General features: G+C 46.6%; 2 protein-coding genes across 7 annotated transcripts in view; one reads left to right on the top strand and one right to left on the bottom strand.

Moving 5' to 3' along the window:
• Mob2 (MOB kinase activator 2) overlaps positions 1-13,918 on the top strand; it is a 29,925-nt gene extending 16,007 nt beyond the window's left edge. For 4 of the 6 annotated variants that reach the window (XM_019840494.2, XM_025300235.1, XM_019840490.2 and 1 more), the window contains 4 exons: positions 11,756-12,010; positions 12,333-12,457; positions 12,640-12,867; positions 13,271-13,918. In XM_019840494.2, the coding sequence (XP_019696053.1) occupies positions 11,756-12,010; positions 12,333-12,457; positions 12,640-12,867; positions 13,271-13,362 (700 nt within the window). In that variant the 3' untranslated portion in view covers positions 13,363-13,918. Of the gene's footprint in view, positions 1-3,952; positions 4,174-8,008; positions 8,793-11,755; positions 12,011-12,332; positions 12,458-12,639; positions 12,868-13,270 lie in introns of those variants that run through there. The other 2 variants (XM_025300234.1, XM_025300233.1) reach the window with 2 other exon arrangements.
• A 69-nt stretch (positions 13,919-13,987) lies between these two features.
• On the bottom strand, positions 13,988-16,711 carry LOC105181454 (uncharacterized). Its single transcript, XM_011138219.3, has 5 exons — positions 15,870-16,711; positions 15,399-15,582; positions 15,299-15,333; positions 14,860-15,208; positions 13,988-14,636 (listed from the first exon to the last, which is right to left on the bottom strand). The coding sequence occupies exons 1-5, from the start codon at positions 16,024-16,026 to the stop codon at positions 14,210-14,212; spliced, it is 1,152 nt and encodes a 383-aa protein (XP_011136521.2). The 5' UTR covers positions 16,027-16,711; the 3' UTR covers positions 13,988-14,209.
• Positions 16,712-17,095: the final 384 nt, after the last annotated feature.

Here is a 17,095-nt window from a genome sequence, read left to right as displayed (position 1 = left end):
AGCATCCCGGCACCAGCCGGCGTCCGACGGGGTCTGGCGCCAACCCCCGATGGCGAGCAAGCCGCCCTCTTCTTCCGCCATTCTTCAGCCCTTCGTTACTCTTCTCTCATTCTCTCGCTGTTTCTCCCTCTCTCTCTTTCCTGGTCGTCGTTTGTCCTGATAATTACTCCAGCAGGAGCGATCTCCCGGGTATCCTGCCGCGTGATCACGATCTCGGTTAAATTCTGCCCACGCGAGATCAAGCTCAAGCGTTTTCCCGCCCGAAAGTCTCGGTTTTAACTGTTACTTTGCCGACATCCAGTCCGCGGAGGACTTAAGGGAACTGCAGGGTCAGATTGCTGAAAAATCGTGCTTGTTTCTGACAATATTTTGCGATGAACTGAATAAATGTGCAAGAATGAAAATTTTTGGTATATTTATACAACATGTGAAGAGTAGAAAAATTTCGTTTGTTAACAAATACTCATAGATATATAGCTAAAATATATTCTCCTTCTTTTTTCAAATTTTCGTTTTTGCAGTAATATCTCGGCTCTCGATGGTCCGATCAGAGCGAATTTTAGCTAGAAATCTTGAGGAGGCTTATCATTATGCGGTGAACCACTACAAAAAGGAAATCGAACAAAATTAACAAAATGACAGCTATTATTAGGAAAAAATCCAAATTTTTCAGTTCTTTTACAATAAAAAAATTAATATCTCGAAATGAAATATTTTGACGTAATTGTCCATGGTTCATCTGAGAGCCAGATGAACAAATATTATTGCTTTAAAATTTCAAATCGATACGAAGCTCAGTCTCGGAGAAATCATTGCAAAGAGTTGAACAATAAAATTTCGAGAAAAACGCGCTTGAAATTTAAGTGGACGTATATTTATATGAGTATTTGATAATAAAGAAAATTTTTCTACTCTTCATATGTTTATATCTAAATATATCTAAAATTTTCATTCTTGCACACTTATTCAATTCGTCACAAAATATTATCAAAAACAAGCACGATTTTTCATTAATCTGACCCTCCAGTCCCCTTAAAAAGCCTTGTTGGATCCGCCACGTGTGTTCTAATCTCGGACAACCTCGTTTTATTTCCCACGACAACGTGGTCCAACGTGGATTATCCAGGTGTCTCTTATCACTCTTATTCAGCCGTTCTCCGGATGATGTAATGGCCGCTCTTGGTAACATATAGTTCTCTTCCTTTGTAGCGACGTATACATTCACGAAAACGTTAAGGGCAACGTGCGCCTTCTTGTGAATCCTCGGTCAGCGAGTTTCGCCGGGAACTCGATTTACTCGCAACGGGAGAAATGTGAAACAGCAAAAGCCGTGTGGCGTGACTCCCGTCATCGAACGTAAGACGCGTGTAACTCGCGCTCCGTCGTTTCTCAAAGTTGAAGACACAACCGGATTTATCCGTCTTAAAATTGATAGCGGACCGCTGCGCATCCGAGCGGAACTGTCGCGTACTTCCGCAGTGACAAATTGCTCGATAAAATATACAAGCGTGCCACGTCAAGTTGCTCGCGATACTGACTCGGAAAAATCCAGCTCGGAGACATTCCTAAGTACCTCATGGGACCCCCCCTGACATCGGTGGGAAACTCGGGGAGGAGACAGATCGCCACGGTGTACCATCGATAATCCCGTCGTACTGAAGGGACATCGTGACCCATAACTCACTTCCACTTCGGGAACAGAACGGGTCGACTGAGCTTAACCCTTTTTCTTCTTAAAGATAAAAGCTCGAGAGAGAGAGAGAGAGAGAGAGAGAGAGAGAGAGAGAGAGAGAGAGAGAGAGAGAGAGAGAGAAAAAGAGCAAAGGGAACACAAGAGAGCACCCTCGACGGCCTAAAGTGGAATATCATCCCCAGTTTTTAAATTAACCCCCAATGAATAAATAGAAACGCTCAATTCGGCACTTCATTTCGGACCTAATTAACAGAACCCTTCGACGTCGATATATCCGAATTTGATTTTTACTGCCGGAGATGTTAGATTGATGAAGATGAGGGAGTGTGTGCATGCGACGCGCACGCGAAGCGTCTCTCTCTCTCTCTCTCTCTCATTCTCTCTCTCGAAGGGGAGAGGTTGCGGGAACGGAGCGGGATATTGATTGTCGCAGAGTCGGAGCACCGTGTTCCGTTTCCTCCCCGCTGGTAAGTGCCGCGGGTCCGCTTGTCGGTCCGTCCGTCCGTCTGTCCGTCCAACCGACCGACCGACCGACCGACAGTCAGCTGACTCGAGTTACCCGACTCACAGCTGATCCGACGCACGCCGCTGTGTTGGCGCAACCACCGTCGCATTGCCGCCCTCCCTGATGCTCACCCCTTCTCTGTTCTCTTCGTCTTCTACTCTCTCTCTCTCTCTCTCTCTCTCGCGCGCGCGCGCGCGCCCTTCGGAGTAGAACCTTTATGTTGCGTATACCTATGCGCATTGGGGCTCCTATTCGCTTCAGCCGCGCCTTTCACGCTTCTTCTTGACCAAAAGCGGAACGCACTTTGCACCTCACACGTGCATCTTGCTTGCGCGTAAGATAAAATGTCGAGAGGAAGGCGACGGAGAACGCGTTGCGCTTTTGAAGCTTTGCTCAACACGCTTCGGTTGTTGCGGAAGCGAGACACATTCGGGAGAAATCGCATCGGCGTCGTCGCTGGCTCGCCGGGCAGCCGCTACTCACAAGTAAAAACCTCGGGGAAAATTTAAAAAATTAATTTAAGCTAAAAATGATAACAGATTTCTTCATATTTTGATATAAAAGATAACTATAAAAAATTGGAAACAAATCGGCGTCTGACGTTCCCCGAGATTTACTTGTCAGTGTCGCGAATCGGTCCGGGTATTTTTGGTTGCCGCGTGAATCGATCGATTATAGCTGCTCGCTATAAATAATTTGTTCATTGAGGAAAACTAGCCGCCACTCGGGCGTGCTGTAATTGCGAGAGAAAAAAAGGGACGCTGCGTACGGTTAGCTTTAAGTGACGACGCGCATACGTGCAAAATGCAACGTTTCTACTTTAGGCCGTCGATACTTCTAAATATAGCGACTCCAAACCCGACGATGGTGCCGTTCTATTTTTACACCAACTCGCCGAGCATCCCGCATAAATATAGCGCATAGTCACCTTTTTACACCGTGAGAAATTCACGTCGCGGCGAATCGGCACCGAGGTCACATGCGAATGCGAGCCCTTCCATCAGCTCTTACGACCTCGGAGACGTCACATCTCCGATCAACGTGCGTCCATAAGTTTGCGCTTGTATTAATACTCCACGACTTCGTGGCCCCTCACGAAAACGGCTCTCGGTATAAATGACCACCGGGTAGGAACGTACATGCGCTACTAGTGCATTGTGCAGCTTGGCCGTGTGCATGTAGTCGAATAATTGAACAAGCGGCAACGAGGAGAAAAGTGTACGTCCCATGTGTACGCGAGAGAGAGAGAGAGAGAGAGAGAGAGAGAGAGAGAGAGAGAGAGAGAGAGAGAGAGAGAGAGAGAGAGTCGATGCACAAAATCGCGCGGGTCAAGTTGCGACCCGTCGTGCGTGCTCGATTCTTAAAGTCGCGCGTTATAGCCTCTGGCATTTCATCTGCAATTCGAACTTAGCGCGATTAGTACACACGTTTGAGTCCGTCTCCGAGGACCTTATTAAATGAATAATTACACAGAAACGCAACGTGTACATCTGAAGAAAAAAAGCGCAAGTGGAAGGTCGTAGGATGACCGCCACGTGTCTTCGTTTTCCGGACGAAAGTTTCGATTCGAGAGAGGTTGAGGGTCAATTGGGATGCGCGGTCCGATACGAGCTCAATTTGTGCTACATTTTGGCACATCCCAACGACGACGACGACGACGACGACGACGACGACGACGGCGGCGGCGGCGATGGCGACTGGTCGGCCGCCTCGCGACGACCTCCGACGACGGCGTTGGCGGCGATGGCCGCAAGATCTCGCAGTCGCGTCCGTGCGCTCGACGACGGCGCGTCGTGGGTCGAGTGTCGCGCAGGTCATCTGGTTTGGTCTGTCCGCACGCGAAGCAAGCAGGAGGAGAAGCAGACGACGAAGAGGAAGCAGAAGAGGGGTCATAGGTCGACTCGCGACCGCGAAATGCGCGAGAAACCGCGGGCGGCTCGCGAACTCACAGGAAATCACGACAGCTACTACCTCGGTACTTGGGAGCGGCGCGTTTAGAAAGTTCGCGAAACGGCGAACCGACATCGCTGCCCGCGTCTCGTCTCTTCCCGCCGTCTCTTCCTCGTCATCTCTCTTCCGTTCGTGCTTTTTCCGCGTTCTCGTGAGCGGCGAAGCCGCTCGCCGCGAAGGAGAAAGCTTCTCTTTCCCCGCTCTCGTTGCTCGTTCCTTTCATATGGTCACGAGGACGATGACGACGACGACTGATGATTTGACGGTCCACGACTCGACTCTATGCAGCGCGGTCCGTTCCGTCCTGCGTCTGTGATTAGATTAAGGGATGGAAGTGCCGCAGCGTCGGCTACAGTACGATGCGGCACGGGAGAAGGGTAAACACATAGGTAGAGCGAGCGAGGGAGAGAGAGAGAGAGAGAGAGAGAGAGAGAGAGAGAGAGAGAGAGAAAGAGAGAGAGAGAAAGAAAGAAAGAAAGAAAGAATGAATCGCATCCTTCGTGAAGGATACTGCGCCTGCGGGCGCAATGATCTCGCGAGGAAACACTCGCAGCTTTGTCTTCCCCTTTGTAGTCTCGATGAGACGCGGACACGCCGCGGATTAGTTTCAAATGAGAGACGCATATAACTAAATTTTCGTAAAGCATTGATAATTAATTTATGAAATACTCTTGCGAGGGCGCTCGATGAATGTACGTAGCGACGAATCGATTCGTTGGATGATAATTTTATAGCGATTGTAGCTTTGTCGAATCGATCTTTATTCAAGTAATATATAATTTCGTTGGTACGCGATAACAAGCTGAAATGAAAAGACGAGTCGAGTAACATTGAAAATGGCCGATATCACTAAGAGTGATTTTTCAACACAAAACTGAAAAATATCAAATTTCCGACTGGCGTCGAGTTACTAAAATGGCTCAAATGGCTCTGTTCACGTGTATGTCACGCAAGAGTTTTCACACCATGCGTTACCTATGATATATCTCTCTTCATACTGATAGTCGATTTCGATGGAAATTTGTTACAGAACAAAATTACTAGACGATATGTTAGCGGAACAGTTAAAAATAATAGTTCTGTAACCCCTTCCGGTCAAATTACAGCTGCAAGATCAATGTGATAATTGCCTTAGGGAAAGAACGATAATCATTACTTGCAGGTAATTCTATACGTCTGATTGGATTCTTCTCAGCGAAATGTAAGATCCGATTAAATTACTATTTTATACACGCGAATGAATAAGAGAAATGAATAAGAATAGTGCAAAGAGAAAGGGGAGAATGCGAGAATTATTGAAGCGTCGAGAATCGCAGATTGAATTGAATATTATTATATAAGCGATAGATGAATAAGAAAAAAGGGAGGGATAATAGATGAGGATAATCTCGAAAGACGTCAGGAAGCAAAAGTCACATAGAGCGAAACGCGCGGCGCAGCTGCATCTTTCGCGCCTGAATTCTTCGGGAATTTTCCGAAGAAATACCAGGTTGTCGAGTACGTCTTGGAAATAAGAAGAGGGGGGGTGGCAGTCTCTTATTTACCCGCGCGATCCTTCGGGATTCACGTCGAGGGGCTGACTGTAACGAATTTGACCTGTCAGACCCGAGAGAACGGAGAGCGGCTGAATTTTACCCTCGGCAGGTATCGCGACGGAGTCGCTTAGATCACAACGAATAAAAATGAACGTCACCGTGTACTACGAGATGTTCCCGAAATAGATCGCCGAGCGTTCCCAACGCGCGTTCCATTCGCCCTAAGACTGAAGATAACTCGTATGTATACGATCGTTCCAGCCGCGTTATAAACACTCGATCCAATTAGTACTCAGATCCAATTAGTAGAGATCCATGAGGCTGGCGGTAACCGTCGAGGGTTAAATTTGTATCCTGCTCTTCCCCGACCTGAATAGCACCTCCGATTGCGCTCTCACGTCCTTACCTTCAACCTGGAGTTGCGGAAAAACGCGTTCCCGCGCGACTCACGCGCCGTCACGCGGCTCTTCTTGCACGCGATCGAATGATTCCTTCACGAATTGAATCGAGAAGAAATTGTCTCGCGCGGACGAGAATCATTATTTTTCGCAGTTAGTCTTCGACTTCTCTCGAAGACGATCGAGAGGATGTGATACAATGTATGCGTTCTCGACGGCGAGGAAAATTGTCGCGACTCGAAGGGAGAAAATCGTTATTTGCCATCTCGCTCCTCCGCCCACCAGCCATTACACGCTTTTGGCCTGCGCTCTCTTAGACGCGATCTCAATTTTGGACGAAAACCGACGTGACCTCGTCCGGGTCACGATCAAGGACGCACATGTCACGGCGCTCCGTATGGTCGGTGCTACTTGGCTCCATTTCGTTTACTTCACAATGCACCGACACTCGAATTCACGCTCGACCGGATAACTAGGTCGATAGCTCGTCCACTAGTGCGTCCACTGCCCCATCATCGTAATTCTCGTTGTTGCTGTTGTTGCTATTGCTATTGTTACTATAATTCCGGCTCCATTATCATCGTAATCTCTTGGAGCGGCCGCGATTATGAGTTATTAAGAGGGGAAAAGCGAACTTCGAGCACCGCGACCCATTTCTTCCTCAGTCGAGCGGACCAGAATCCGCGAGGTAAAATTTCTGACATACAACTTTGCTCCGTTTTTGCTCCGTCGCTTGCGTTCATGAACGCGTCAAACCTAGAGAAACGTCTCTTCTTACGGTCTACTTTGCGTCGCCGGAAACCGCAGATTATCGAGCAGATGCGGAAGACGAAACAGAACGGATGTATCGTTTTAATTTCGAAAGACGGGAGCTGCTTCGTTTTTTTACCCTTCTACGTAGTTAACTCTCCGCTCTCTTTCTCTCTCTCTCTCTCTCTCTCTCTCTCTCTCTCTCTCTCTCTCTCTCCCCCTCTCTCTCTACGTGAGGCGACAATAAAAATTTTCCCTCGCGTCCCTATCGCGTATCTCTCCCGTGCGATTTTCGAAGACAGAAAAATTCGGATGAACGCTCGCGAGAGCTCCTGGCGCGCCGCCAGATTTTCCCGAGCTGTCGCGTCGCGAGTTTGTCGCCTCGATATCTTTCGGGAACTGGGTTATCGCGTACATGTGCGTTCGTGAACGCAACGAGGAAAGTATATAGGCGAGTGAGGTGAATCAGAGATTTCGGTCGGCCAAAATAGAATCGATCGGGGCACCTTGTAACAAACGACGTGTCTCGAGATAGAGCTTATGCAACGGCACGCTCGACTCGAGACACCCTGTATACTAAGTGATTAAATGACACGATGCGAAAATGCGACAGTGGAGCGACTGTTAAAGATGCTGCATAGATGTATGTATGTGCACTACCATTATATAAGATTCGATGAATGTACATAGAGAAGACCGTGACATTTGCGCGCGCGTGTGCATTCTCGACTCGCGGCGGAACTCGCTCGTTTTCGCAAGTCACCGGTAATCGCAACGTGTACGCTCTCGACTTTTGCTCCAGATCGACGGCGACCGTTCTCTCGCGCTCGTTCTCGTAAACAAGACCGATTGTCCTCCGAGGAGTGTCTTCCGCAGCCTCGCCCGTCTTCCCGCAAGCCGATTAAATCGAACGTCTCATCGTGCCGCTCACGCATTTCCAGACCTGATAAGAGACGATGAGCACGTAGCAAGCCGCGCGGGCTCGCAATTAGTTGAGCTTTTAATTGTAGAGAACCGTTCCCGCCGAGGACAGCCTCTGTCGGAAGAATATTCGAATCGAATTACAGAGGTGGGGAGGAATATACAGATGCGCGACCGAGGAGGTGTATGGTTATTAAGCGACGACCGATTGTCCTGCGCTGCTACGGCACCGAGTAAGAGATCTTATGATTGTCAGGAGACTCAAGATGCATGAGCAGTCGAATTGTCCACGCGAGCTGAACGAATGTCAGTCCCGTTAAGCGCTCGACCGACCGTGCGTTCTCCGTTCGCACAAGTCACCCTTCGTACAAGTCCGTCGAAGACCAGAAGAACGGTCATCGTGACTGTTCTCCATCCGCTCGCTAACAACCGGAGGACCGCAAGGAGCGATCCTCGAGGTGCGTGAAAGCAATCCCGACGCGCTATCTCGGGACGAGAATTCCGTCCTCCAAGAGTCGAAGGAAGAGTCGCTCCCCACGTCGAGGTCGAGGTCGAAGTCGAGGTCGAGAGAAAGAGAGAAGATTCGCGCGGGCGTTTTCGCGCGTAGATCGACGAGTCCCGGACGAACGTCGTCCCGGCGTCCTCGGCTGGCCCGGCGTTCGATGACAACTGAACAAGATTTGGTGCTTACCCAGCGTGCGTGAGCGGATCCTCGGGCACGAGGGCGGTGCGCCGAGGAGATCGTCCTCAACCACGACGATCACAACGTCGACGACGACGACGATGCTGCGCTCACCGGCGCGCGGCGCCGTCACCGTCCTCCGGGAGCCCTTGTCCGCTTCCGCGTCCGCATCCGCCGCCGCCGCGGCGGCCGCGGCGGCCGCGGTGGCCTCTTCGGCCACGACCGTCTCGGCGCCGCCGACGCCGGTTCATCACGGCGCCGCCGATGCCGGCGCCGGCAGCTCGAGCGCTTCCTCCTCGCGCCTCTCCCTGCTCGACACCTGCCACAGGAAGATCAGGCTCTTCGGCGAACTAGTCGCGTGAGTTCCCACTTCCCCGCCAGAACGATCGTGTAGATGATTATGTATATTATAGTGCTCTCGGGAGTCTCGGCTCTCGCTTTGGTCGAACGACTCGAACAGTTCGGACTCGACGGGCCAGGTCGAGGTCGCGGCGGATGTCCTCCTGCGGGCGGGTGTGTGTGCGTCCGAGCAGTTGGAATTGTTCGCGAGAAACTGTTAAGCGAGCCGATGACGAAAAGGATCCGTGAAGAAGGAATGGACGAGCGCTGTTTGTCCTAGGTTGTCGAGAAGAATATCTTGCCCCAAGATCCGTTTCGAACGTTCCCCGCGAAGGATCACCCGCGGGGATCTCGGATCGCGATCGCGGTGGCTCGATCGATTTCTTTCGTCGAACTGTTCGAGCAATTCGATCACTTACATAGTTTATTCGAGTCTTTTGTATGAGCCCTGGTATGTTATGTACGTTGTATCACTACAACGCGCGCTGCGAAAGTCGCCCGCCGCGATGTAACAGGGACGCGAGAGAATATTCCACCTGGTTGTACATAATAAATATTCGGCATTCTCTCTCTCTTTCTCTCTCTCTCTCTTTCTCTCTCTCTCGGGAGAGGATAAATTCGTTTCAACTCGCATTAGTCGCTATTCCGGACGGCAGTCCGCGACGGCGCGGTCGAGAGTGATGATGACGTTGTTCAATGTAAATTGGTGCCGTGGAACACCGGCTAGTCGAAATTTGATAAATATTAATGGTACCTGTTGATAGTTAAATATGTGCCAATATCCTTGGATTGTTAAGATGGAAGCGCACAGTACGCTCTAAAGTAACGATCACACACGAAACTGCCGCGGACAAAGTCTCTCTCGTGACTGGAAAGCCGAGCGTGTTCGGAAATTGCAGAAAATATATATATACATTTATGTATATCGAAGGAACACCACTTCTCTCGTCCTACACACAGCAGTGGGGCCATATTCGTAGCGAAATGGCCGAGGAACGCGCGACGTACCGAACAGGAGGGTGATGACGATTTTCGGGGATTATCACCGCTCGTGTTTATCCTGTTTCGTTTACGTGACGTGGCTTCTCGGACCGAGCCGCTACGATATGTATGCGTGTTTCGGAAGAAGCAAAATGCCGCGCGGCGGCATTTTGCGCGCGGCATTTTGCTGCATTTTGACGTATTTTCGCTCGGGACGCGGCTGAGGATCGCGGCAGAATCAAATATTTGGCATATACACCGTGTGAAAAATTGCACCTGAGGAATATCGCGCAGCGCTCGCGAATTCACGATTATCATTGTTATGACGTGCGGATCAAGAGAGCGTGCGGGATTATAAGCGACGTGAATCTGCACGTACTCGTCTGACCGTCTTGTGCCAATTTTTCTACGTATACATACATATATATGCGGAGATGTGCAGCTTCTTTCCAGGAGCATGTGCTTTCTAGAGGAAGTTTTAAGCGCTTTGGATCGTGTAGACATGGCTGAACGTCGCTGCTATCGTTATTGCATGTAATTGCATTTTTCACTGGCAGGAAGCTAAATGTGCGACGCCGGCTGCTACATATTAAACGAGCTCGATGCGAAAAGTGTATCTCTCTTACGTTTTGTTTTCTCCCTCCCTCCCTCTCTCTCTCTCTTTCTCTCTCTCTCTCTCTCTCTCTCTCTCTCTCTCTCTTACACACACACACACATACAAGAAAACAAAGCAGCAGACTGGAATACTTTTTCTCTGTGAATTATATATGTTAGCATTCGTTCGGTTTACACGATTGCGACTTGTCAGTTTGTTTTCTTGATGTTTGATATTGTTACGTATGATCCTGTCGTATTTGCAACTGTTCGCATTTATTATGGATCCACTGACGATTACGCTTTGTCGAATCTGTTGAAATTGTATTGATTTCTGTATCTTCAAGGATTACAGTTCCCTCCCACGACTCAGTTGTGTTGAGTCGCGTTTAGACCATTATTTGTTTCGACCGAACCTCCGCGTTTTCAATAATTTTGGCACACTTCGAGCTGCAATGAAAGGATATTTAAATTGTTAGATCATCATCCGAAACATTCGGTGTTTATTTGCGCACGAGGAGCCGATCTATCTCCATCAAGAACACGGCGCTCGGCTCGTGATAGATTAAAGGCAAATTGAAGTCGGAGTCGGTGATCGTACAATTCCGATAATTCGCTAATCTAATTAATGACGCAGTGTTGGTCGCATTTAATGACGAAACTCTCTGTTCGATCAGTTCCGGTCGATCTGGAGACCGCGGATTAGCGTGCTCCACAATGTATTTTGCGAAAAGCTTCTCGGAAGTTTCACCGACAACTTGCTTCAAAGACTTCCTCTTGACGATTACAATTCGATAGCATCGTCTCTAAATCTAACTTACACAGCACACGACAAGATTGAGCGAGCGATCTTCGCGTAAACTCATTGCTCACCATCATTTTGTCAGTTTTATGTAATCTTTAGATCTCTCTTCTGCTTGATCATACGGTAAAAGCGATCTCTTCGCCCTTTCTTTTTCTTTTTTTTATCAAATGTGATATACAGGATGTTATTCGCGATTAACCGAACGCGCGTGAAAGTAATCGGCGTAGTCGATCGAGAAGCGTCGAGGAGAAACTGGAATCTTCGACGTGAATTAACCGATATATGCGCGAATACATTGAAACGAGATATTTATTGTACATTTAACTGTTCATTTCGTTACAAGGAAATCCCCATTTTACGACAATGAGTTTTTAGCGATGAATTTGATTTTTCGCACAACGTACCTACTGAACTTACGCAAGGCTGTGGCTATGTTTTTTATGCGTACATATATATATATATATATACATACATATATAAACAAACTTTTAGACGCGTGATACTCGTGATTTTGCTTGATTGGCTTAAGCGTTTACGAGGATCATCGTCGTGAGCCTCGAGTTGAGTTTCTCGCTAATTGCGCGATTGTTTCGTCATTGCAGAAAAGCCAGACGAAAGGAGAAGGATGCGGGAACCACGGAGGATCCGAAACTGTACCTGGAGGAGGCAGCCCTCGAGAGGCAGCTGCCGGAGTTGGACCTGAGGATGCTCGTGGATCTACCACCCGGCCTGGATTACAACGAGTGGCTGGCATCGCACACCCTCGCACTGTTTGACCACATTAATCTCGTCTACGGCACGATATCCGAGTTCTGCACCATGACAGGTTGCCCCGACATGACTGGTCCCGGCTTAAGGTACGCACTTCCTCTTCTTCTACTTCGGAATATACCGATAGGTATAAAGTTTCTATATTAGCTGTTGGTTTCTTCCATCTTCGAGATCGTTACTACCTACATCAATGGAATGGTTTATCTTAAGCCTGATTTAAAAGCGTAACGCGACACGAAAGAATCGAGGAATTTGAGATTTGAAGATTTAAACGTAGCACATTGATTGATGAAGTTTTAAAGATTGAACCAAACTATTTACCGTCGTACAACCGCTGCTGTGGTTTCGCACTAGAAACGGCCGATTGATCAGTCACAACAACAACTGACAACTGATTTATCATTTCAGAACGTATCTGTGGTTCGACGAGAAGGGAAAAAAGACGAGGGTGGCGGCACCACAATATATAGACTACGTTATGACATTTACGCAACGCACTGTTAGCGATGAAACTATATTCCCTACAAAATACGGTAAGAATTATTAAACTTCCCGATACTATGCATGCTCTTTTAAATATGTCAAGTTTGTTGAAAAAATTAATGCTGATGACACAATCAATCATAATTAATCTAAAATTTATTCTACTCGGGTCAATTGAAGTGTAATTAAGCGCCGAGAGCAATAACAATTAATGTGTCGCGATATTTTCCAGCGAATGAGTTTCCAAGCTCATTTGAGTCCATAGTGCGTAAGATCCTGCGGCTACTGTACCACGTGGTGGCACACATTTACCACTGCCACTTCAGGGAGGTGGCGCTCTTGGGGTTGCACGCTCACCTCAATTGTGTTTTCGCCCACCTCACGCTCCTCAATCAACGCTTCAACCTTATAGATCCCAAGGAAACGGAAATCCTGGGGGATTTAGAGGCCGCTCTCTTGGGTAAGTTTTACGCCACCGGCGGCGGTATTGATCGATGCCGGTTACGCAATATGCTCGGCATCGGGAGATCCTGGGAGAGCTAGTCGCGTTTAGGAACGAAAGAATGTTTTTATTCGTGCGATCGATCGCGAGCTATGCGTTCGTCCTACGCAAGAGGAGGGAACCTTCTCATCGTTATTAAGTCAGCTCAGTTAAACTTGCGGTTTGCGTGCGGCTCGTAATACTCTCCGGTGAGGCCTACCGCACTCGGGAAGGTTCTCTCTGGTGGAATCAATCGCGCGATTAAGGAGCGAAACCGATTACATGCATTAGGCGTATATTTAGGCTACATTTATCCGCCTCTCGCCGTGGAGAGATAATAAAAATATTCGATTTTATATTATCGATTCTTTCCTGCTTACAGGTGACTCGACATCCGCGCCTTCGCAGACCTTAGCCATCCAGGAGACTCCGACCACAACTACCACTACCACCACCACCACTACCACCACCTAGATCGCGATGCGTCGTAGCGAGCGAGCAGAGGTTGCAGTTCCTGAGACTAGGTGACGATAGGCGATTCGTTCGTTTGTTCGTTCGGTTTTCTTTCTCCTCTTTTCCTTTTTATAGATACTACGCGTAAAAGAAAGAATACAGATTGTGATGCCGTCAGCATGTTTGGCAGGATCGAGGATAGCTGGAGAGAGAGAGAGAGAGAGAGAGAGAGAGAGAGAGAGAGAGAGCGGCGATTCTATAAAAAAAAAGAAAAAAAAACAAGGAAAACGATACCAGTAGTACCTGTATATAGCGAAGTGTGAACAATTACATGATGTAATTAGGTTCCTCCGTTTGTTGTTTGTGAGATTGTACATAATTTATTAAATAGTAAGATATATACGCGAGAGAGAGGGAGAGAATGTGCGAGAGAAAGAGAGAGAGAGAAAGTGCGACAAAGAACGAGTATTGATTATTATTGACAAAGTTAGTTGCTATAAGAGATAATTTGTTCTGTAAAAAATGAAACAATAATATTGTAAAGTTAAAATAATACCAAATATATACCTGGTGTTAAGGCATGTGTTATTGGTGACAAGTCGCAAGTGAGGATACGAATTTTTTTCGCTCAAGATTCGACGACTCCACGCAGCGTAGAGAGTCGCGGTCTTCCTCGGAGACGAATCACCTTTTCTGTCCGTTAATGACACTTTATTGCAAGTCTTAAGCTCTTAATCTGACTTTCAGCGATATTCGAGTCAAAATGAAATAATCACTCCAAATGATTATTTACTTACCTCTCGTTAGATATTTGTAACAACTCTCGAGATATTTTGTAGTACATCACTATCCACTGCTACCTACAAGTTCAAGTGCTAGCAACGGTCGGTGTATGAACGTGCTTCACTTCCACGAGTCTGATCGCGGCGCAAAGATTCGCTATCTCCCTGAGAAAGAGACCGAGTGCTTCGGCTATCGGTTGGCAAAGATCCCTCAGCGACATAGCGATGTTGTAAAATAATATCAGTATCGGCTGTATGAGAGCGTTGAACACGATGGACAGTAGAGGTTTCACGAAGTAATCCGCTATCAGCTGCAATATGCCCACTGTCAGGGGCCGGATCACACTGTAGAGCAGGAATCGAAGAAGCTGCAGGATGAAAGCCATGATGAATGCGGTGCCGATGTGAATTGTGCCGAAGATCTCCGCCCAGAAGCGAGTCGCCGCTTGGTCTGTCTTTTCGGCGCACTTGTCCGTAGTTAACACAGGATGACAATCGGTTGTTTGATAATATCTGCAAGGAATATCGCGTTTTAATTGCGTTATACAATGTGATAGACTTTTACGATACGGTAATATCGATAAATAAGGTGAGAACTATTCTTACAAAATTTATTATGAAATTAATATTTGCCAAAAGTATTGCAAGAGATCTTCACAGAAATATTGTTAGTCAGATTTGGGATCGTTCTGTGTGTGTGCAAGTATTGAATTGAAACAATTATTATTACACTCACGCGGAGTTCCCATGGTCGAAGTAGTAAATCTCGATCTTTTCCACGGCTTCTTCCTTCTTGGGTCTCGTTTTCATTTGATGCTTGGGCAGTTTCGATTTGTCGAGAAGATCGTAGGACTTGTCGTTCTTACTCGGTATCCCGTCTGATATGTCGCAACAGACAAAAGACTGAAATTCACGGGTCGGATCGGGTTGCTGTTTACACGCGCTGCTCGCTCGCACTTTGGCGTAGTGAGAACATTGAGTTTGTTTCAGCTTTATCTCGTACATTTTATTCTCCTTGCCGCAATACACATTCTTTGGCTGTTTCCACTTGAAACGGCTCCAGAACGGTCTCGATTGCGGTTGTTCTAGGAAAAACGTATATTTTACATCCGGTATGTGCTACAGCAAAATTAAGTAACACATCGTTACAAAGGTACAATCGTTATTGTACATACCTTCCTGGAGTTTCACCGGCAAAACATAGCCGTTGCTGAAACGACAAATCTATTTTAAGAAATATATCTCGGTCAACGTAACAGAGAGACAGACATTTACATTTTGTGAGTGTGACAGAGGCACGGAAAACTCGGTGGGAATTGTAAAGTAGTAGTCGTCGGGTGCGGATTCTTCGAACTGTTCTGCTGCGATTGACGATCCGATTTCGTTGGAAGCGATTTTGCCACCTCAGTCGCATGATAATTCGTGCCTGGCGACGCATTAGGAGAATGTTTGTGCTTATCTGCACAGGGAGCATTTTTATAAAAAAAAAAAATTGCAAATATTAAACATAGAAATGAGTAACAACTATGATTACATGATCTTTTAGGCCTTCGTGATGTGGAGAAATCTTCGACCTGGCTTTCGGGTTGCATGACGAAACGTCAGAAACAAATTCATGAAGGACAAATTCCGGCATTAACCCGGAAGTCAGACGAAGCATTAGATTGCGATTAGATTTTTGTTAAAAAATCTGTAGAAAAAGAATATCCGGTTGTCGGATAGCCTGATAATTTAAAAGATGTGCACCTTTCGATTCCTCGACGACGTCATTTCCTTTGTCTGTCGCTTTTCTGCAAAGATTCGCATCAGGGTTCCTGGCTGACGTAACATCATCCGAACGCAAAGACGTTACATTGGATGGTTCTGTGCTGTCGGTGCAAGAACAATCGCCTTCTGTAACCATGTTAAATGCATTTCCTTGCGATAGAACGCATTGAACGAAAAATTAAAATAACAACCAACATCAAGCAACGAAAACTGAACTATCGGAACAATGACGATGACAAAAGCGATTTGCACTCTTATGTGCATACGCATGTGGCGCGTATTCAAGTCGTATCGTATTCAATCAGACGTCCCCGTTTGTCGGTGGAATCTTGTTAAGATTAAAATTAGGATGTTACACGAGCACGTTTCGTTTGTATTACATACACTTATATTTCAGTTCTAGTTAAATCAAATGCTGTCAAAAGAAGCCGCCAATAAAACAGGTTTGCCATTGCAGAATCCCATCGATAATAATGCGCATGTCTGCGAGAGTGGCGCGCTCCTCGTCCAATCATTTTGACAAGTCCCTGTGCGCGCGGTGTACGCCATCTTGGTTGCGATTTAATATGCTTTCCGGTAACGGTCGTTGAAACGCGTAACTGCGTCCTTGTTATTCTTCATCTAGCAAGATGACGTGAGTTCATAATTTTGTTGAGTATTCATAAGATATTAATCTCTTTCCATCGTTTCATATCTCGTAAATAATAATAGTCGTCAAGCGGAAAGAGAATAAAGTCTTTATTTGATGAGGGCAACCCAGACAGCATTTATGCTGTCCGAGAACGTAAATTGTAACATTTGCATTTCAACCTGTGGCGATACCCGCATCTCAAAATAATTTGACCTAATAGTTTTTATATTTATTTATTTATTTATTTATATATCTAAGTTCTTTCAGCATATAGAAATTTCTTAAAAAATTATTAAAAAAGAAACTGAAAAATGTGAATGGATATCTGTTTTTTGGAAAATGTTCCTTTTTTTTAATGATTAATCTTTTCTACAAAAATCCAGAAATCATTGTGTATCTTATGAATAACAATGGCTATTAGAGAAGAAATCGTTAATCAAATAGATTTCCTATTTGTTTGTTTTTGATTATAACAAGACTGGAAAAAATTTCCCAGGTTGTTGTTATCCCACCAATAGTCAATGGTTGATAAAATTGTTGGTAGCCTTGACTTGGTCCAGGCCACCAATGAATT

This window comes from Harpegnathos saltator, unplaced genomic scaffold (assembly GCF_003227715.2).
Source record: "Harpegnathos saltator strain DR-91 unplaced genomic scaffold, Hsal_v8.6 scaffold337, whole genome shotgun sequence".
In the NCBI taxonomy this organism is placed as follows: Eukaryota; Metazoa; Arthropoda; class Insecta; order Hymenoptera; family Formicidae; genus Harpegnathos; species Harpegnathos saltator.
This window is presented reverse-complemented; position numbering and strand designations above follow the sequence as displayed.

What these genes read in the sequence shown, in the direction of transcription:
- LOC105181454 (XM_011138219.3), bottom strand. Translation starts at nt 16,026, where the DNA reads ATGGTTACAGAAGGCGATTGTTCTTGCACCGACAGCACAGAACCATCC. An exon ending in CGTCGTCGAGGAATCGAAAG is followed by an intron (nt 15,583 to 15,869) that starts GTGCACATCTTT and finishes CTCCCTGTGCAG; the next exon opens with ATAAGCACAAACATTCTCCT. An exon ending in GCCGGTGAAACTCCAGGAAG is followed by an intron (nt 15,209 to 15,298) that starts GTATGTACAATA and finishes CGTTTTTCCTAG; the next exon opens with AACAACCGCAATCGAGACCG.